General features: G+C 55.2%; 1 protein-coding gene across 3 annotated transcripts in view; it reads right to left on the reverse strand.

Annotated features, from left to right (window-relative positions):
- Positions 1 to 20950, reverse strand: part of MAD1L1 (mitotic arrest deficient 1 like 1) — a 397602-nt gene extending 376652 nt beyond the window's left edge. For 2 of the 3 annotated variants that reach the window (XM_074406819.1, XM_039470915.2), the window contains exons 1-9: positions 20858 to 20950; positions 17830 to 17992; positions 13745 to 13885; positions 10896 to 11075; positions 7601 to 7725; positions 6162 to 6243; positions 4231 to 4361; positions 3963 to 4077; positions 2920 to 2981 (exon numbers count right to left, since the gene is read on the reverse strand). In XM_074406819.1, the coding sequence (XP_074262920.1) occupies positions 2920 to 2981; positions 3963 to 4077; positions 4231 to 4361; positions 6162 to 6243; positions 7601 to 7725; positions 10896 to 11075; positions 13745 to 13885; positions 17830 to 17979 (986 nt within the window). In that variant the 5' untranslated portion in view covers positions 17980 to 17992; positions 20858 to 20950. Of the gene's footprint in view, positions 1 to 2919; positions 2982 to 3962; positions 4078 to 4230; positions 4362 to 6161; positions 6244 to 7600; positions 7726 to 9073; positions 9082 to 9222; positions 9354 to 10895; positions 11076 to 13744; positions 13886 to 17829; positions 17993 to 20857 lie in introns of those variants that run through there. The other variant, XM_039470921.2, reaches the window with a different exon arrangement.
- Positions 20951 to 21081: the final 131 nt, after the last annotated feature.

Genomic DNA, 21081 nt, shown 5'->3' on the forward strand with positions numbered 1-21081 from the left:
CACAGCTATTTTTTTTCTTTCTTTTTTGGTACAGACAGGCTATATTGCCCAGGTGGATCTCAAACATGTAGGCTAGAGTGATCCCCCTGCTGCAGCCTACCAAAGCATTGGGATTACAGGCGTGAGCCACTGTGCCCAGCCAGAAATGCACATGTTTACCAAACCCTCTATGAGCCGCATTCAGGACCCCCAGCCTGCATTCCCAGGGACTGTGACATGGGTGCTACCCCCACTAACATCAAGCATGAATCAGAAACACATTCAGACACCTATCCTGTGGTGCACAGGAAACAATAGGAGTGGTGGGGAGCCCTGAAGGGGCCCAGGCCCGGCAGGTGACCGAGCACGTGAGGAAACCTGCCCTCTACTAGACCCACGGCCAAGGCCAACGCAGGAAACTACGGGTCAACCCAGGAAACTACGGGTCAACCCCCACAGCGAGGATGGCTCCATCCCTTCCTGGACATCAGCCTCTGGCTGCTCAAAGAGGTCACTCGCACCAGCCCTCTCCGACTCACAGGGCCCTCCACAAGTACACGATGGCACCTGATCTTCACACGCAGCGGGGAAGAGAACTCCATGTTCCCCTTTCAATGAAGAGAACACTGGCCCAGAGCCACGCAGTGACTTGAAACCAGTCTTACTGTTGGTGGGAAGGGGACTTGAATCCAGACCCCCCAGCCCCCAAAGCACTATCTATTTTCCTCATCAAAGCTGCAGGGCGCCACATATGCATGCCACTTGCCTCCCACTCCACTTCAAGCTGGCAGTGGACACAGGCAGCCCACCTCTACCAGCCCTGCAGACCGACCCCTCCTCTCCCCCATGCAGAGCCTGGCCACCAGGATGGGCAGAGTAAACAGGGAACACCAGGTAGGCAGCACCCCAGGCCAGCTTGTCCTCACACCGGCCTGCAGCACCCAGGCCAGCTTGTCTTCATGCTGGCCACACCCAGGCAGCACCCCCAGGCCAGCTCACCCTCACACCAGCCAGCAGCACCCCAGGCCAGCTTGCCCTCACATAGGCCACACCCAGGCAAGGCACTCAGATGCGGGAACAGGGCAAAGGCTGATGGAGCAGCAGTACTTTGTAACCAGCTAGAGACAGCAGTCAACTGTACCAGGTCTGTGTGCCTGACTAACGCTGACTGCTCCAGAGCAAACTGCACACTTGGACTGTCTAACAAGGCCAGGCCCACCAGGCACGAGGGGGCCTCTGATGTCCCTCACAGGAAAAAAGTCACAGAGGTTTCTCATCTGGCCAGAGTATCCCTGGAAGCAGAAGGGTCACCTTATAAGCAATTAATAAGCCCAGTGAACAGACAGAAGCACAAAGCATTTAGGCCCTGCTGAGGCCGGCCCTACAGAAGTCCATGTTCTACAGGGGGAGTTCAAGAGGAGATGGCAGCCCAGGCCACACTCTGATTTAGCAAAGCTCAAAGAAGATGAAGGGGCATTTTCAGGTTACTAAGAACTGAAGCCAGTAATGCTGATGAGAAGGTAGTGGATTCCAGAACCAGCAGTTGGATGGTGTGGTCACAGGACAGCTCTTTCAGAGAGTCTCATCTCAGTCTCGGCCTAGTTTCCAGAGCAGCAGGAAAGACAGACAGGAAGCAGGAAGACTTGAAATCTCACAAGCAAACACAAGAGGCAGCCTCAGCACCAGCACCAAGACCATGAGTCCCAGGCTCCGATGGCTCCCTCAAAAGCATCACTCTTGCACCTTCCCGAGACCTGGAGCACTAGGGCAGCCACAAAGTGGGGCCCAGACCAGAGCTGCCAGGAGGCGGTCACCTGTAGGGGCCCAGCGGCTGAAGGGCAGGAGCCAACGGAGCAGCTGCTGGAGAAAGATGAGCACAGGCCCTTGAGGTGGATGGGGTAGGAGGACAGACAGGACCAGACCTGGGAATAGTCCTGCTCTCCTGTCTGTAAGAATGCCAACCCCAGCACCTGGGGTGGTCCCCCGGCAGCTCCACCGCACATCCCTCCACCCATGCGCTGGCACTCAGCTTGGCACAGACTGTGAAGAGGCTGCTACAAGCACCAGACAATAGCCTTCCACGACGGTGGGTGAGAACTGTTTGGATCTCCATCCCTGCCCATGTTGAACTGTAATCCCCAGGGCTAGAAGTGGAGTCTGGTGGGAAGTGTTTGGATCGTGGGGGGAAGATCCCTCACAGCTTGGGGCTGTCTTCACGATAGTAAGTTCTCACGAGATCTGATCATTAAGAGGTGCGTGGCACCTCCCTCCCAGCACTGCCCTTGTGCACTCTCTTGCTCTCTGTCTTTCTCTTTCTCTCTCTCTCTCTCTCTCTCTCTCATTCCTGCTTTTGCCATGTGACATGCCTGTTTCCCCTTCACCTTCTGCCATGACTGAAAGTTCCCTGCGGCTTCACCAGAAGCTGAACAATGTCAGCACCACGCTTCCTGTACAGCCTACAGAAGTGTGATCCAATTCCACAGCTTTTCTTCATAATCACCCACTCTCAGGTATTTCTTTACAGCAATACAAGAACAGCCTAATATGGTGGGTTTATCTGAACTCTAAAAACTCAGCTGATCTCCACTGGTTACAGTTCCCTAAAATGAATGATTGTCCCCAAAAGTAATTTCTTCCTCAGGATACACCAAAAAGAGTCCTTTCACAAAGCTCCACAATGCGGGGCAGTCGGACACCTGCCACTGGTTTGCTGTGGATATTCTGTACTCAATGAATATGTTACTAAAGCTTCAGCAAGAAGAGTCGCTCAGTTCCACTGCCCTACCCACTGAGAAGGGCCTCATTAAACCTGAGCAGCCGGGGACAAAAGGCCCCCACCAGCCTTTTACAGACAGTGCCCGTGAGCAGGAGGCAGACTCTGCTCTTCCCCAGCGACCCTTCGGAGAAGGTGGGACCCCAGAGGCACCTGCCCCTCCCTACCTGACATTCAAGCCCGTGGTCTGGTCCAGTCTCTCCCAGCTTTGCAGCTTGGCCAGCAGCCTCTGAAAAGACAACAAAAGCACGGACCCTGTCATCGCCTGCCACAGGATTATCACATAAGACTAACAATAATGACCACAGCGCTGAGTCCCTGACCTCTCAGGAGAGCCTACCCTTACCTCTGAGCTAGGCACTAAATGCTCCAAGTCTGCTTGGAAGGGGCCGGGTTATTATTCCTCAACTGCAGAAGTCACACTGTAAGCCTCATGCCTCACACTGTGCACTTCATGCCTCACTCCTTCCTGGCCCCATAAACTCAAGTATGAATCCCAGCAAGCAGGCTGGGGGCAGTGGTTCACGCCTGTAATCCCAGCACTTTGAGAGGCTGCAAGTGGATCAAGAGGTCAAGAGATTGAGACCACCCTGGCCAACATGGTGAAACCCTGTCTCTACTAAAAATACAAAAATTAGCTGGGTATGGTGGCACATGCCTGTAGTCCCAGCTACTCAGGAGGCTGAGGCAGGAGAATCGCTTGAACCCGGGAGGCAGAGGTTGCAGTGAGCCAAGATCACGCCACTGTACTCCAGCCTGGCAAAAGAGCAAGACTCCATCTTGGGGGGGGAAAAAAGGCCTACAAATGGAATATCTTATAGTACTCTGGTTCAGAAATCCAAAATGGGTCACCCTGGGCTGGAATCCAGATGTCAGCAGGGCTGAGTTCCTTCTGCAGGTTCCAGGGGAAAGTCCACTTCCCTGCTCTTTCCAGCTTCCAGAGGCACCCACGTTCCTTGGCTTGTGGCCCCTCCTCCATCTCCACACCCAGCAGGAGCTACCAAGTCCCTCCGATGTCACTCTGAGCCCCCAGGACGGCCTAGGAGCCCCTCCCCGCTGTAGGCCAGCTGACCTGTGACCTCAATCGCCCTGCCAGGGAAGCTGCCGTGTTCACAGGCTCTGGGGATAAGGCATGGACCTCTCTGGGGACCATGATTCTGCCTCCCACCCCATCACGCGAGGGTACGACCCACTCCGTGTAGACCCTCACCTCGTTCTCTAGCTCCAAGCCAACCAGCGTCTCCTGCATCTTCTCCTGGCGCCCCAGCTTCCTCTGCAGCCCTTCCAGCTCCTCCTGGAGCAGCCCATTGGTCTCTCTCATCTCCCTGGCAGTGCCACAAAGAGTTGCTCAAATAGTCACACACCCTGGGGATGAAACCAAGAGCCCAGGAGCCCTGCCCCTACGGGGTCTGCACCTCGGGCTCCTGCGCACAAAGCCAGACTCACTACAGGCTACTCCATCCCCCATGCCCCCTCACCGCAGGCGTGTGCTCTCCTCCCGCAGCTGCTTCAGCTCCCGTTCCAGCCTAGGGAGTCGCACCAGCTCAGACTTCATGTTCTTCACAATCGCAGCATCCTGCTCTTGTAGGGACAGCTTCTGCTCCAGATCCTGATGGAGGCCAGGGACAGAGAAGAAGGGAAAAATGAACCATGAAGAGACCTGGAGAAAATCACATGCACACGGCTAAGAGAAAGAAGCCAGTCTGCAACGGCTACATGAACTGCAGTATCCAACCACAGGACATTCTGGGAAATGGGGAGCTATAGAGACAGCAAAAGTTTGGGAATTGTCAGTGGCTCAGAAGGAGAGAGTCAGGGATTAACTGGGGGAGCACAAAGGATTTTTCGGCAGTAAAACTCTTCTGTGTGATGCTCTAACAGTGAATATCGAACATTTTACATTTGCCCAAAGCACACACTGTCCCAGTCCAGGAGAGACACTCGAGTGACCCATGGACTCTCCCTGACACTGATGTGTCAAGGCAGATACATCACCATCATATGTGCTCCACTCTACCAGGAATGGCAGTGTGTTTTTTTTTTTTTTTTTTTTTTTTTGTGGGGCGGGGAGCAGGGATGCACAGGAGCTCTACCTTCTGCTCATTTTGCTGTGAACCTAAATCTGCTATAGAAAAAAGCATCCCCTAAAAAGTAAAGTCACTGAGGCCAGGAAGTTCCTCCACTAAACTGCCCCAGGTCCTCAGCAGCCTCCATGGCTCAGGACTCTCCTCTGAGAGGCCTTCCCGGGCTGCACCAGGGCCCTCAAAGCTGCTTCCAATACTGAGCCTCAGCCTTCAGTCCAGGGCAGCTCTTTCCAACACCATCCTCCCAGGCCACCACACACTGGGAGCTGGCATTCACACCACACACCGCTGGGCTGCTGTGCACACCACTGTCTTGCCCTCAGGGAGCTATCTAGAAGCAAAAATCTATCTCAAGTCTGGCCCAAGATGACACTCCATGGTGAAACATCCCACCCTCCCGTGTCAAGCCCACTTCTGCCTCTCTAGTAGCACGTGTGTAACAACTTAGTCTTTCCAATAGTGAGGACAGGCTTTTCCCTATGGTACCCAGTCTCCTTGTGACACAGACAGCTGACATCTGTGAGCAGCAAGTCACTGAACAGGCAGAGGATGAAACCACGACCAAACCAGACAGTCATGCAACAAACACAAAAGGTAGTCCATCTCTGTGCAATGTACCAGGTCAAGTGGCAGAGACAGTGATGCAAAAGACAGACAACAGGCCTCACCGGCCAGCAAATCCTGACAGGTGGGCCGAGGGATGCAGACGGGAGGACGAGGGGCCAGGGAACACCACCAGGAGGTGACATGGCAGAGGCTAGGTTGGGGATGACAGTCAGCTCTGCAGCCAGGAAGAGCTGGTATGAGGCATGGAGGTGAGGGTACATGGTGGGGCCAAGGGGGCACAGCCGAAGCACAGGGTCTGGAGGCTGCTTTCCAGGCAACAGGAGGTAGGAGAGGGATCCGGAGTCAGCATCTCCCCGGCACGCCCTCTACAGGGAAAGGGCACAGCATGAGCTTGAGTAGGTCGCCCCGACTGAGACCCAGCTCCAGCTGTGCAACTGTGGGCTGATTTCTCAGCCCCTCTATGCCTGTATCATCTTCTCACACTCTTCAGCACTTGACATCATCATATATTCGGACATTTTCTCTTCGTGTCTCTGGTTAGTCTCTATCCTCTAGAATGCACACTCCCTGAGGGCAGCAGCATCTGCATCATTTGCCATGGCACCCCTGGTGCCCAGCAAAATGCCCACCACACAGGGCAGCAGCAAACCTCACAGGAGGCCCACAGAGCTCAGCACCAGCGCAGAAAGGCCGACAGGGGCAGGAGAGCCAAGGCCACCACAGGGATATCCACAAGGCACCTGACACAAGCAACTCACCTTAATCTGCTGCTCTTGGTCTGCTCTTGCTTCTTGGCTGGCCTGGAGTTCCTGGATTTTCTGACTGGCTTCCTGCCATTTTCTATTAAAAAATAATAATAATAATAATAATAATAAATACATCACATACAGAAACAGGCATGTGGCAAGGCCAACAATTCTCTTCAGCCTGAGATCCGCCCCAGCACAGGCGCACACACGCTCACTCCCACCCCAAGGTTCAGGACCCCCCCCTGCACAGACCCCCACACACACACTCCCAAGGTCTTGGGCCCCAGCCCCTGCTGGCTGGCTCTGAGGCCTCAGTCTGCTCATCCGCACGGGGTACATAGCGAGCCCAAGCCGCCTGCAAGGTCCTCGACAGCAGCAGCACCTGCAGCTTTCACCTGCCGGCCGCAACCCGCAGCCCTGGAGCAGCTGTGACAGAGACCCACCCAGAAATGACCTCTCCTCTCTACTACGAAACTAGAACTCTCCTAAAACCACATCTGCTGACGGAAGGGTCAAACTCTTTAGGAGAGGCCCATGGTGCTGGGCATCTCCTAAATGCTGGGTAGGAGATGCCCCTGGTGCTGACCGCACCTCCACACAAGGCTCTCACATCTGTACCTTGGCTGAGCCCAGCCCTGTGCCTGGACATCCCTTCCCAGCCACATCCCCTGCACCTCCAAGGCACATGGTGCTACCCTTTAAATCTAGCCCTAAATACGGCACGGTGGATCACACCTGTAATCCCAGCACTCTAGGAGGATGAGGCAGGAGAATCACTTGAGGCCAGGAGCTCAAGATCAGCCTGGGTGACAAAGTGAGACCCCCATCTCTATGAAACATTTTGTAAAATCAGGTAGTTGCAAAATTAGCCAGGCATGGTGGCAGGTGCCTGTAATCCCAGCTACTGAGGAAGTTGAGTCAGGAGAATCACTGAGCCTGGGAGACAGAAGTTGTGGTGAGCCGAGATGGTGCCACTGCACTCGAGCCAGGGTGACAGAGTGAGACTCCATCTCAAAAAATTAGCCAGGTGTAGTGCATATGCCTGCAGTCCCAGCTACTCTGGAGGCTGAGACAGGAGGATCGCTTGACCCCAGGAGGTCGAGGCTGTAGCGAGCCATGATCGCGCCACTACACTCCACACTGCATGACAGAGTGAGACCCTGTCTCAAAAAGTAAAGTAAAATCTGCAGGAGCGCTCTCCAGGAAGGAGTGCGAGGAAGTTGCTGCACCCGCTCTGCCCTAGGAACATGAGGACACTTCCTGGGCTCATGGTCCTGGCTCCAGGGGCCTCAGTGTCTGCCCCTCTTGACTGACTGTGAATTAGGACAGCATCCGGGAGTGCATCCACATCCTACCCAGCCACCAGGAGAGAGGCAGGCCCCACACCCCAACCCGTGACCCGACCCCTGCAGCTCCTGCCCTGACCCCACACCCTGGCCCCCACCAACTTGTGCTGCAGGTCCAGCTGCTCCTGCAGCTCCTGCTTCTCCGACTCCAGGCGTTTCACCCGCATCTCCTGATCCATCACGTTCCACTGCAGTTCCGAGATCCTCCCCTTCAGTGTGTTGATGGTCTGAAAGCAGAGGGGGCCAGAGAGCCACTTAGTGAGCCACGACCATGAGCAAGGCAGGAGGCAGAGGGGCAGGGAGGTGGGGGGGCAGGGGGGTAGGGGGGTAGGGAGGCAAGGGGGCAGGGGGGCAGGGAGGCAGCAGGGGGGCAGGGAAACAAGGGTAGAGGGGCAGGAGGGAGGGGGCAGAGAAGTAGAGAGGCAGAGGGATAGAGGGGCACGGGGGGAAGGGGGCAACGGGGCAAGGGGGAAAAGAGGCAGGGGGGCAGGAGGACAGAGGGGCAGGGGGCAGAGGGCAGAGAGGCAGAGGGGTGGGTGGTCAGGGGAGCAGGGGAGCAGGGGAGCAGGGGGCAAAGCCACCTCCTCCAGGAGGACATATACCCAGGCAGATGCTGACATGCAGGGCCCACCCTTCTTCAGGTGCTCCAGAACAGCACAGCTCAGAGCCTGCCACAGGCTACCCAAGAGCTGACGGAAAACACCCAGGCCCCAGCCAGGGCCCCTGGAAAGGAGGCTTGGTGAGGAGGCTTCAGAAGCAAAAACCCCCACCAGCCAAGATGGGCCTGGACTCTCACGCCTGGCACCTGGCAGTCTCTGTGCCAGTGCCCCACACTCCCAAAGTCCCACCAGGCATCCATCCATGTGCCTGCCACACCATCACTTTGGCCTTCCCTCCAAACGTGGCTCTTGGCATCCCTCCCTAGCCACCCTCATGCTACTGTGCCAGCTGTTTGCTAATGACATCACCTACAACAACAGCAAGACAATGGCCAACCAAAAGGACAAAGATGGAGGCTCTGCAGAGGGCTGGGCAGTACCTGCTGGCAGACCATGTGCTTGGAAGGGGAGTACTTGGCACGGGAAGGAGCCACCTGGGGAGGCGGTCCCTGAGCAAACCCAGCAGTCCCTCCAGCAGCTTCCAGGACAGCAGGTGCAGCTCTGCCTGACATCACGGAACCCAAATGCAGTGCTACCAAATCGCCACACTTTCTCCTGATCATCCCCCACAGGTAACCTTCTGAGGACCCTAACCCCCTGGAAAAGCTCAGAAAACCCCAGGTGTCCTCGGGTCAAGCCACTGTGCAAGCCAGATGGACACTGAGAAGCATCGCTGTAAGTGAACACACGGAAACACATGGGGGTGATGTCAGCTCTGGGGACCACGCATCCAGGGCAGGACAATGGCAAACTCACACAGCAAACAACCTGGGGGACCTGGCTGGGCCGCACCCGCGCAAACAAGGAGGCCACAGCACTCATCTCCCTGTCCCAGAGAACCCGTGCCCAGCTCAGGGCCGCTGAAGCCCATCACCGATGTCCACCCAACGCCACTCTGGGAAGGCCGGCGTGGGGCTGTGTGGGCTCCCTGCACACCCACAATCTGTACGGTTTACTTCACCACAATAGTGAGGGGCCAACTTGGGAGTCAAAAAAGAAGAAAGGTATTGAAAACATACTAACAATAAACACATCCTCCCAGAGGTCTTAATACACAGCAGGTGCCAGGGCTGAGCCAGATGCAGAGCCGAGCCCACCTGCCCGCAGGGGCACCCGTGTTGTAGGGGACGCAGGACACTCGGCAAGGAAGAGGCACATAAGATAATTCCAGAGTAAGGAGGGTGACAGTCAGGGCCCTGTCACCAGAGAAGGAGGCCAAGGCCCAGTGAGCAGGGAAGGCTTTCCTGAGGAGCTGCCACCTTGGCTTAGATGTGACAGGGCACAGCAGCAGCACCTGCATGCGACAAGCTTCCTCTCACTGCGCCCCGCCCCACCGGGCACCGCCCTGTACCTCCTACAGTCTCCTGCTCCTCTGCCCCTCGTGGAGTGCTGGGCACAACTCACCCTTCTCCATGGAATCCCCAACCTGCCTCCAGCACAGCCCAGCACACAGGGCCTGGAACCCAGAGCAAGGGCAAGGTAAGAGTGGCTTCTCAGAAGCCAATCACGCCTCCTCTCCTGTCCACATTCCCTCCAGAGGCAGCTGGGGGAACAACCTGAACACGCCTCCCTAGGCTTGCCCAGAAAAATAACCACAACCAGCTTCTGGACCCCTCCAGAAGAGCTGCAGATGGAGAACGCACACAAGGCGCTGCATGCCCACCCCACCCGGACCCCCACACCTCCACACCCACACCAGCAGATTTTCATGTTTCCTTTTGGCACCAGCGATCTTGATTGCCACAGAATAGGGACAGGAGAGGTCAGAAGATTCCAGTTTCCACCAGCACCCATGTCCACTGTTTCTAAAACGAACGCAACCTTCACACGGACTGCAGTTCACACCGGCTCCAGTTCTGAGGCAATTCCCCGACGCCATCGGATGCCTGCACACCTTGCCAGTAGTCAAAGAAATGCAAATCCACACATGCCTATTTAAGCCTCCCGAAAATACAACAACTATTTCCAGAAAAGACCACCATCCACGACAGGGAAGGCTGCAGGGAAACTGGAGCCCTCAAATAGGGCTCTAAGAGCAACTGACACAGAGACCGCCATCGCTGGGGACCTTATAACCCAAACCTAGGGGTCTGTCCAAAGTCAGCAGAAGCGAGGGCTAGACGATGGGCTACCTGCCACATAGATATGACGAGTGAACGCAAACACACTGAACATTCACAAACGACAAAAAGCAGATTCATCAACCGTTAAAATTCATAATTACAGAAGAAAAAAGTGCTCATTTTTTCTTGAGAGAGAATCTCCCGCTGTCACTCAGGCTGGAGTGTAATGGCATGATCTTGGCTCGCTGCAACCTCCACCTCCTGGGTTCAAGCAATTCTCCTGCCTCAGCCTCCCGAGTAGCTGGGATTACAGGTGCCCACCATCACGCCTGGCTAATTTTTGTATTTTTTGTAGAGATGGGTTTTACCATGTTGGTCAGCCTGGTCTTGAACTCCTGACCGGGTGATCCTCCCGCCACGGCCTCCCAGAGTGATGGCATTACAGGCGTGAGCCACCATGCCTGGATCAAACGCTCAACTTTTTAACTGAAAACTACAGAATGGAAAATTAATTCTTCTACTGATTACAGCTATGCAAACAACACAGCTGCCCATGTGGGAAACACAACTAAAAACACAAAGGAGGTGCTGCAGAGGCAAACAAGAGCATGCATTTCCTCTCCCGGGAACACAGCTTCAGAAGGGGGGACCCAGTCCAGCAGAGGCCCCACTCACCTCGCCGGCCTGGGCCAGGCTGTCCTCTTTCTCACGCAGCCTCTTGCTGGTAGCATCCAGGCTCTGCTGACACTGCCTGCTGCGCTCCAGCTGCTCCTGCATCTTCTCCTCCGCCCCGGCCTCACGCTCCTGAAGCTGCCGGATGCGGGTCAGGAGCTCCTGGTTGCGGTCAACCTCGCGCTGTCAAGAGAACAAGAGGAAGATGCCACATGCCACCCATGGGAAGGTCAGCGGGGAGCCCTCACCCCCACACCTCTCTCAGAATGGGCCACCAAGGTGCAGAAAAGAGCCAAGCAGGACCCGCCAGCCAAGTCAGTGGCAGAGCCAGGACGGGACCTGGGACCCAGCTCCAGCATTGGCGCCCCCACTGAGACACCGTGACGTGAGCACTGTGAGAGGTCAGGGCTCCCAGGAAGGGCACTTGACACAGATCACACACACACTTGTCACACCATCTGCTCAGCGGTTGCCTCTGCAGGGAAAGGGAGCACGGGAAATGTGAAATTCAGAATGGACCTTGTAGAGAAGCTGAGCTCTGCAGCACCAGCAGGTCCTGACTAAGCACATGATGGCCGGCACTAAAATGAGCTGGCACTCCCCCAGCGAGCAGATGACAGGGGCAGAGACAGGTGGCGTGGACAGGAGGCTGCAGACAGAAGGAGTTTACACTGGGCTCAACTCTGCCACATATCCACAGCATCTCACGTGAACCTCCAGAGCCACTCCGCAGGACTGGCCTTGGGGAGGCCACGTGGCTCTCGCTGGTTAGGATGGGACAGAACCAAGAACCATGCTCAGAAATCCTGATTCTAATGACCCGCAGGCCCTGCTGAGTTCACTGCCAGGTACGGGAGTCCCGGGAGGTGAAGACGGTGAGTCCTGGTGGAGCCGGCACTCTGGGCCCTCTCGCCCTGCCTTCCTCAGGAAGCGCCAAGCACTCATGGAGCCCAGGGCAGAGTACGTGCTTGTGCTACCCTTGTCCAGGGTACTCCAGCCCAAAACCTAGGAGAGGTGTGACAGAGGGTGGCCACTTTCTGATGGCTGACCCGCACCTCGGAGGGACTCCAGCCCTTGTGAGCTGCAAGAGCCGTCTCACCACAATCAAGAGACCCTTCTGTGATGCAGAACAAGAAGACAGCTGGGGTTGTAGCAGGGCTCCGCTCAGCACTGTCACAAGCCAGATGTGGCACTGGGCCTGGTGCTGCCAGTCCTAGTGCAGACAGGACAGCCGGCAGGTCCCTGGACTTCAGACACTTAGGTTTCACCCCCAATAGGTATTTCCAGGTGGAACTCCAAGGAACAATTGGAAAACTACTGGTTGGGACTGTTCTTGGGGTCTCATGCAGCTGTGTCTGTGGGCAAGGAAGGAAAGGCCTGTTGGAAGGTGGCTGGAGCTCAGCAGGGAGCCCCAGGTGTAAGCTCAGTCACCTGCATCCCTGGATTTCCCCAAGAAAGGGCTCCAGAGACCCTACAGTGACCCCTCCCTCAATCAAACATTTGTCAGCATCCATAAGGTGCCATAAGCTGTGCCACATGATGGAAATCCTGGACAGTCAGGTGGGCCCTGTCCTTGGGGACTCTTGGCCCAGAGAAACTCAAACGGCTGCACGTTCCATCCTCCTGCCCTAGAGCCAGAGCCGTGCCACGAGCACGCTGCCTCCAGACTAATGGTGCCACTAAACTGGTGCCACCTCTCCACCCCTAACCAGGGAACCTCAATAGTCAGGGAGATTCCTGTGTCCTCTCCCTCCCCGTCCCATCAATTCCACCAGGACTGTCCCTCCTAGGACCCACCCAGGCCATGAGCAAAAGCCCCAACCTCTCAGGGAAAACAGCTCTCAAAGCAGCACGGGAGCCGCCCCAGAGGCAGCGGCACCCACCCCGGCAGTGTCTTGGGCTCCCTAAGCCCACACAACACACGGCAGCCAGGATCTGCAGGCCAGGGACAAGGAATCCAAAAACCATCACACCCCAGAAGACGTGAGCTATTTGTTTTTCTAGGGCCTAGAAGTGTGTGTGAATATATTGCATCAGGTTGTCTGGGGGAGGGGCTAGACACATCCACCAGCAAGAAAGGGCACAGAGGCCAGGGAGACTCTCCATCGAATGCTCTGCCTGAGCCTTGGCAGCATCCACAGCTGATCAGCACCTACTGAAACCCTGGCAAAGTGCCGTTAATCAAAGCAGAGGAGATCCGTACATTCGGTGGAAACCTAATTCCCTCCCCAAGGACAAGGAGCTTCCCCTACTGCCCTGGGCAAGCCAGGAGCAACACCCAGCTGCCACTGAGGCCGGCACTCTTTGCTACAGCCCTCCAACCCAAAGGCCTAGCATGGACCCAAGACCCCATTCCACCCCATCAGCTCCTAAGCCTGTCACTCCTAAACCACTCGGCATTTCTGCCAGACCTGCCTTCCAGTTCTTCCAGAGGGAAGAGGAAACCAGGAGGTTTGTGTGCCAGTCCCGCAGCCTCACTGAGCAGACACAGCAAGGGGCCACTCTTCACAATTGTCCCCATTTCATGCCACCCTTCTCTAGGACATCAAGCATAACTTATACCTGGCGCCCAGCATTAGTGGCCTCAGAAGGAATGTCCTGGCAACTGTGGCACAGGGCGTCTCAGGCTTCCAGCCAGCTGGGTTCTAGATTTCTCATGGCCTGACAGGTACCGTGCACAGCCCCCTTGCTCCCAGGGACTGGGTTCTGATTTCCTACAGCCTGGTAGGTACTCTGCACAGCCCTCTTTCTCCCAGGGGCTGGGATCTGATTTCTTATAGCCTGGCAGTTACCGTGCAGTCCCCTTGCTTCGTGGGGCTGGCTTGGCCAATGCTCACCCCACCTGAACTCACCTCATAGTTCCTGGCACTGGTGCTGGCCGCTCTCTCCAGCTCCACTCGAGCCCTCTTGTGACTCAGCTCCATCTGCATCTTCTCCCGCTCCACCTGGATGAGGTGGGACTTGGAACGGATCTGCTCTGCTCTTTCCTCCAACTGCGCAGGTCACACCCAAATAACAAAGAATCTCAGTGACTGTACCAAACAAGGTGAGTGACTCCATGCAACAGACACACTCCCTGAGCACCCGTTCCTGCAGGGCCCAGGCTAAGTCTTCATGTCGCCCAGCAACTCGACCCCAGGCTGGGGAATGGGAGAGGGACAGGTGACAGGAAGGTGAAAAAGCCTGGGAGGAGAAAGACACATCTCTTGAGATGACATAAAGCATATTAGTGAACTCAATGGCCTCGAATGCCACCTGTTTATTTACCAGCCAATGGCTCTGTGGGTCAGAAGTTCAGAGATAGGTGGCTGCGTTCTCTGATCAGGGTCTCCCAGGCTAAACATCAATGCAGTGAGCTAGGACGTGTTCTCATGCGGAGCTCAGGATCCTTTCACAAGCTCACAGGGATGGAGAATGAGGTCTCCTTCCCTGCCAGCTGCCAGCCCAATACAGCTGTCACCTCCTAGAAGATACCCACATCCCTTGCCATGTGGCACTCTCTATCTCCAAAGTCAACCACGACCAATCTCCCTCGTCAAACCCTCTCCTGCCATGTCTCTGACTGCTCTGCCTCAGACACCTGGACTCAGACTTCAAGGGCTCACACGAGTAGAGCAAGCCCACCCAGGTAATCTCTACCTTAAGGTCAATAGATCTGAGATCTTAATTATATCTGCAAAATCCCACAGCAACGATACCTAGTCAGTATTTGACTGAACACCTGAGAGAGGGTAGAGAAAGTGAGTGTGCACCAGGAGCCTGGAGTCTGGGGGCCTCTCAGAAGTGGGCCTACCACACACGGCTAGTGATTACAGGTGAGCTGAGTCTCAAAGGGCCCCAGAGACTTGCCAAACAGTTCCAGAGCCAGCCTTTGGGTACGACCTGCTTAGCTGGAGGAAAAGGCAGAGTCACCGACTCTTCATATGGCCCAGAGCTTTGCCGGGCAGCAGCACAGCATGTCCCAGCACTTCAATGCAGAGTCTCAGGCTACACCCCAGACCTACTGAATCACAATCTTCTCTTTCGGTCGGGCGTGGTGGCTCATGCTTGTAATCCCAGCAGCACTTTGGGAGGTCAAGGCTGGTGGATCGCTTGAGGCCAAGAGTTCAAGATCAGCATGGCCAACATGGGGAAACCCCATCTCTACTAAAAATACAAAAATTAGCTGGGTATGTTGGCACACACCTGCAGTCCCATGTACCCAGGAGGCTGAGGCAGGAGAATCGCTTGAACCCGGGAGGTGGAGGCTGCAGTGAGCCCAGATCACACCACTGTATTCCAGCCTGGGTGACAGTGTGAGACTTTGTCTCAAAAAAAAAAAAAAAAAGAATCTAGGCTGGGCACAGTGGCTCATGCCTGTAATCCCAGCACTTTGGGGGGACAAGGTGGGTACATTACTTGAGGTCAGGAGTTTGAGACCAGCTTGGCCAACATGGTGAAACCCTGTCTCTACTCAAAACTACAAAAATTAGCCAGGCATGGTGGTGCATGAGATTACACCTATAATCTCAGCTACTCAGGAGGCTGAGGTGAGAGAATCAGTTGAACCCAGGAGACAGAGGCTGCAGTAAGCCAAGACTACACCACTGCACTCTAACTTGGATGACAGAGTAAGACCCTGTCTCCAAAATTAAAAAAAGAATCTTCTTTTTAAACACATTATCAGGGCATTCACAAGCTCATGAAAGTTTGAGAAGCACCAGAGTAGAGTGGTGGTTCCCAAAGGGGCCAGTTTTGCCCCTAGAACATCTGGCACTGTGTGGAGACACTTCTGATTATCACAGGTGGTGGTCGTATGTGTGTGCTGCTGGCTGGCATCAGCGGGTGGAGGCCAGGGATGTTGCTAAACAGCCCACAATGCACAAGAAAGTCCTAAGGAAAAAGAATCACCCAGCCCAAATGTCAAGCATGCCAAGGCCAGGAAAGCCCAGGACAGCGAAGGGAAGTTTCTCCGTCTTCCCACCTGTGTTCTCTGGTGGCCCAGGCCCACACATTCTTTATACCTGTGTTACCGTGTTTCAATTCCCAACTGCTGCTGTTTGGGGGTTCCCAAGACTGTCCTTCAAACTCAGTAGCCTTCCTGGTCTCATTTCTGAGCCTCCCTAGAAGAGCGGGCACCCTGCCTGCAGGGGGCACCACCAGCAGGGACTAGGAGTCCCAGACACACCTGATCCATGTGTCACGTCTGCCTGGAGCTGACTACAAATGAGATAGGAACTGAAAGCTCGCCCTTACATTTAAATAAACACAGATACGTGAAAAGCAGACAGCACACATTCCCCCAGCCTGCTGTGTTCTCCAGGCCCTCCCTGCCACTCCAGGGCCTCAGCAGGAGAAAATGAACCATGACAGAAGTCCAGGAATGGGATGTGACAGGGGCCAGGGACCAAGGCTGGGCTCATGGTCATCACTGCGCTAACCACCTCGCTCTGACTACCGCACTCCACCACTGATCCCCTCGCCGAGGAGGCCCTTATCAGTGTGGGCTCTGGGGGCCTCCCAGGTCCAAGTGAGATTCTAGAATCCCACAGCTTTGACAGGTAGGACAAGAGGTCAATGAAATTACAGCATTTCAGACCAGACTTGCCAATCTTTTTTTTTTTTTAAGAGGGAGTTTTTCTCTCTATTTCCCAGGCTGGAGTGCAGTGGCATTATCTCGGCTCACTGTAACCTCTGCCTCCCAGGTTCAAGCAATTCCCCTGCCTCAGCCTCCGGAGTAGCTGGGATTACAGGCATCCATGCCCACCTAATTTTTGTATTTTTAGTAGAGATAGGGTTTCACCATGTTGGCCAGGCTGGTCTCAAACTCCTGACCTCAAGTAATCCACCCACCTCAGCCTCCCAAAGTACTGGGATTACAGGCATGAGCCACTACACCCAGCTCAGAGTTAGCAACTTCTAATTTTGCCAGTGATAAAAAAATAACTACCATCTATTACCATAATTTCATAAAAGAGCATTTTAACAATAAAATATCTATATATATAAAAGACCTTATCTCAGAATAAAAAACAGTCCTCATCAAGAAAGGGCAGTGAGCAAGCTAAGATTCTAATAAACACATTAATTCAATAATGCAGCAAGACGAATGCACATACACACACCACAATTTCACCAAATGCAGCAGGGCCTCGACTGGGCTCCGAAAGCAGCAGGAAGCCAGAGCCTCCTCTAACAGGGACAGGACTACAGAATGCTTCTGATGCCTGCAGCAGGGACTGCAAAAGAGGGCCCAGGCAGAGGAGCCTACAGAAGCCTGTGCAGCCGCAGGGCCCAGGCAAGGCTGGAGACACCATTCCCCACCACTTCCCAACTGGGACTGGGCCCATCACTCTTTGGAACCTGAAGTCCTTCAGGATACCTGAGTCCTCTGCAGCCGTGTCTACAGTGAGCAATCCCAAGAACTTGTAATGAAGTAAAATACAACTATTTATAGAAGAAAACTATAAAAATCACCCCGAAATCTGCAAATGGCCCTCCACAGTCTGAGACCAGAAAACACCCGGTCCTTTGGCTCACTGCCGTGGCTTTCTCTCTGAGCTCACCGGGCACTGTTTTCAACACAGCTTTCCCACGCAGTCCTGGTGCTCACACTCCCAGGCAGTTTGGGTTCTGTCCTCAATCAGACGAATGAACTGGCTTTCCGATCCTGTCACCAGAGTCTGCGGGTGCACTTGTGTGAACGCAATGCTGAACGCCAGGCCCACTCAGTGTGCTAACAAGACAGGCCTTTAAGCCATGATGACTCAGGGCCCCAAACAGCCTCCAGCTACTGCCCCAAAATGAGGAGTGCCCACAGTGAGACCTGGAAGACGAGTAACTGGTCTCTGGGCTGAGCTAATACTGACCCACGTCAACTACAAAAGACTTGAACGGGTCCTGCCTGGGCCTAGGGGTCTCCCCAGAGAAGACTCCCACCCAGGCACATGCCACTCACCTGCATGCTCTGCTGGTACTGCATCTGCAGAGAACCTGGGGCCGAGGTGGGAATATCCAGTCCAGATCCTCCCTCCACACGCTGAGAGATGAAGTTGTTCAAAGACCTCAGGGTGGATAAAACCGTGGTGTTTTCCCCTAGGTCTTCCATGGTTGCTTTCCTTCTGGAGGCGGACAAAGACTGGTCAGATACAGTCTTGCCACGTGCCATCAGCTGTGCAGTCAGGGGCCCTCTGGGCAGCCCCACTCCCCTAACGCACGTTGGAGCCCATGACACACCAGTGTCTGTAACCACATTCTTCAGAGGCAACTGGGAGCCGCGCTGCCAACTTAGCAGACAAAAAATGGACGCAAGAAAGCATCCCACCAGACCTCTGCCACCAAGCCACCGACTAAGTGTCAACTGCACAGAGGGACAGCTGGTGCCCGGGAGGCGGTGCTCAGCACTCAGGTGGCACGTTCCCGTCAAAGCACTGTAAGAAGATTCTCCAAAGAGACAGAGCCAACAGGACACAGAGACAGACACACGAGAGAGGCTTTATTAGGGAAACTGACTCACACAATTAGGGAGACTGTCCCACAACAGGCGGTCTGCAAACCAGAACCCTAGGAGCCTGGCAGCGTGGCACAGTCCAAGTCTGAAGAGCCAGTGGAGCTGATGGTGTAATTCTCAGTCTGAGGGACTGCCAGGACAAGTCCTGGAGACCAAAGGCCAGCAAGCCTGGAGTGCTGCTGTCAAGGAGAGGAGAGGAAAACTGCATCCCAGCTCCAGCAAGCAGATGGACACATTTGCTTTTTCTCTGTCCTCTCCAAGACCTCAGGCTCTTGAATGATGCCCCCAACACTGAGGGTGGATCTTCTCCACCTGATCCACTCAGACTCCTAAGCTCATCTCCTATGGAAACACCCTCACAGGCACACCCAAAAACAAAAACAATGCTTTCCCAAGTTTCTAGGAGTTCTTGAATCCAGTCAGTTGACACCTGAAATTAACTATCAGGAGCACTCACAAAAGCCTGGTGTCTTGCCCAGGCATGGTGGCTTACACCTGTGATCCCAGCACTTTGGGAGGCGGAGACACGCAGATCACTTGAGGTCAGGAGTCCAAGACCAGATTGGCCAACATGGTGAAACCCCATTTCTAAGAAAAATGCATAAACTAGCTGGGTGAGGTGGTATGTGCCTGTAATTCCAGCTACTCAGGAGGCTGTGACACAAGAATTGCTTGAACCTGGGAGGTGGAGGTTGCAGTGACCTGAGATCACACCACTGCACTCCAGCCTCGGTAACAGAGTGAGACTGTGCCTCAAAATAAATTAATAAAAATAAAGGCCAGGCATGGTGGTTCACACTTGTAATCCCAGCACTTTGCAAGGCCACGACAGGCAGATCACCTGAGGTCAGGAATTTGAGACCAGCCTGGCCAACATGGTAAAACCGAGTCTCTACTAAAAATACAAAATCTAGCTGGATATGGTAGCACACACCTGTAATCACAGCTACTCAGGAGGCTAAGACAGGAGAATCACTTGAACCCAGGAGGCAGAGGTTGCAGTGAGCTGAGATTGCGCCCTTAACTCCAGCCTGGGTGACAGAGCAAGATTCCATCTCAAAAAAAATAATTAATTTTTTTTAAAAAAGTCTGGCCTCTGGGAATCAGAAATGAGACACCCAAGAGTGACAGTAAAGATGATGATCACCACAGCTGTGCTAATTTTCATTGTTTATTTCTAATGACATTAACAAGTACTACTACTGTTTTCAACTAGGTACTGGAAAGACAGGTATCTGACATTTCCGAGCACCTAGACTTGACCTTGAGTTTCCTCATCTGGAAACTCATGAGTGAAATCCACTTGCAAAGTTGTGAGGATCAGGATCGATATCCCTCAAGTCTTCCACTGCTAGATGATGGGAACGTGGCTGCAGATTGACCAGCACTAAACTTGCAAGCTCAATCTTAACAGGATGGTGAATTAGGTCTTTTTACACAGATTCTAGCAATGATGAAACTGAAGCTTCAAAAGTTACAGAACTGAGGTTGGAACCTGGGTCTGCCCAGCTTTGCAAGGCTGAAGACAAGCCGTAGCAAAGAACTTTGCACCCCTAAAACCTGCACTTACGATGGTCTCACGCCAGGCCGGCCCTCCAGCCACGAGGGGAACAGCCAAGCGCGTTTAACACCCAAAAGGTGGAACTTCTGCAGCTACAGTTTCTGAGCTTTCATTCAACAAGAACCTTGGCCTGGTGCAAGCAGAGCCCCCCGAGCTCCCCGGGCTGCAAGCCCCGCACATGCAGGCCCGCCTGGAAGGAGGCTCCACAGCCCAACTCCTCCGTGGCCCAGACGAGACCAGGGCGGCCCAGACCATCCCCGAGGGGAAACCGGGCCCACATGCCCCCTTCCTGAGAGCGGACCCGCGCGAGCCACCAGGGTGGCAAGAGTCCCCGCAGCCCCGACTTCCCCACCAGGCGCCGGCTCAGGCCCCTTCCTCCGCGCGCCCGCGCCCCAGCCCAGGGACCCCCACGGCGGGCACCGGGACCCCGGGGCTGGGGCCACAAGTGCGAGCCCCCCGGCCGCCCGCCCTGCACAAAGCACGGCTGCGGCGCCCCAGGCGAAGGACCCGCTGTCCCCGGCCCAACCAGAGGTGAGGAGTGGGGACAGTGGAGTGCGGACAGGGAGTGGGGACAGTGGAGTGGGGACAGGGAGTGGGGACAGTGGAGTGGGGACAGGGAGTGGGGACAGGGAGTGGGGACAGTGGAGTGGGGACAGGGAGTGGGGACAGTGGAGTGGGGAGAGGGAGTGGGGACAGTGGAGTGGGGAGAGGGAGTGGGGACAGGGAGTGGGGACAGGGAGTGGGGACAGGGATTGGGGAGAGGAGAGAGCACAGAGGGGGACGAGGCGAGAGCGGGGTCCTGAGGCCCTACCCTTGCAGGCGCACCTGCACCGGGCCCTCGGCTCCGCCCCTGTCGCCCCCGGCACCCCCGGGACTCCCGGCTCCCGCCGCCCGCACTAGCCGCGCGCCGCTCACCTCAGTGGCCCACTGTGCGCTTGCCGCCGCCGCCGCTCAGATCTCCCTCCGCTCCGCCCGCGCCCACTTATCGCGACACTTGCGCCTGAGCTCTCGCGAGACCTGGGTGGGACTCGGGCCGTAAAGAATCCAGTTCGAGCGCCGGCTCAACCTGGCCACTCCGCGGCCGCACCCGGAGCCGCCAACCTCGGGAGACTCCGCAAGGAAAAGATTCGGAACCGAAG

This window comes from Saimiri boliviensis, chromosome 1, assembly GCF_048565385.1.
Source record: "Saimiri boliviensis isolate mSaiBol1 chromosome 1, mSaiBol1.pri, whole genome shotgun sequence".
NCBI classification, from domain to species: domain Eukaryota; kingdom Metazoa; phylum Chordata; class Mammalia; order Primates; family Cebidae; genus Saimiri; species Saimiri boliviensis.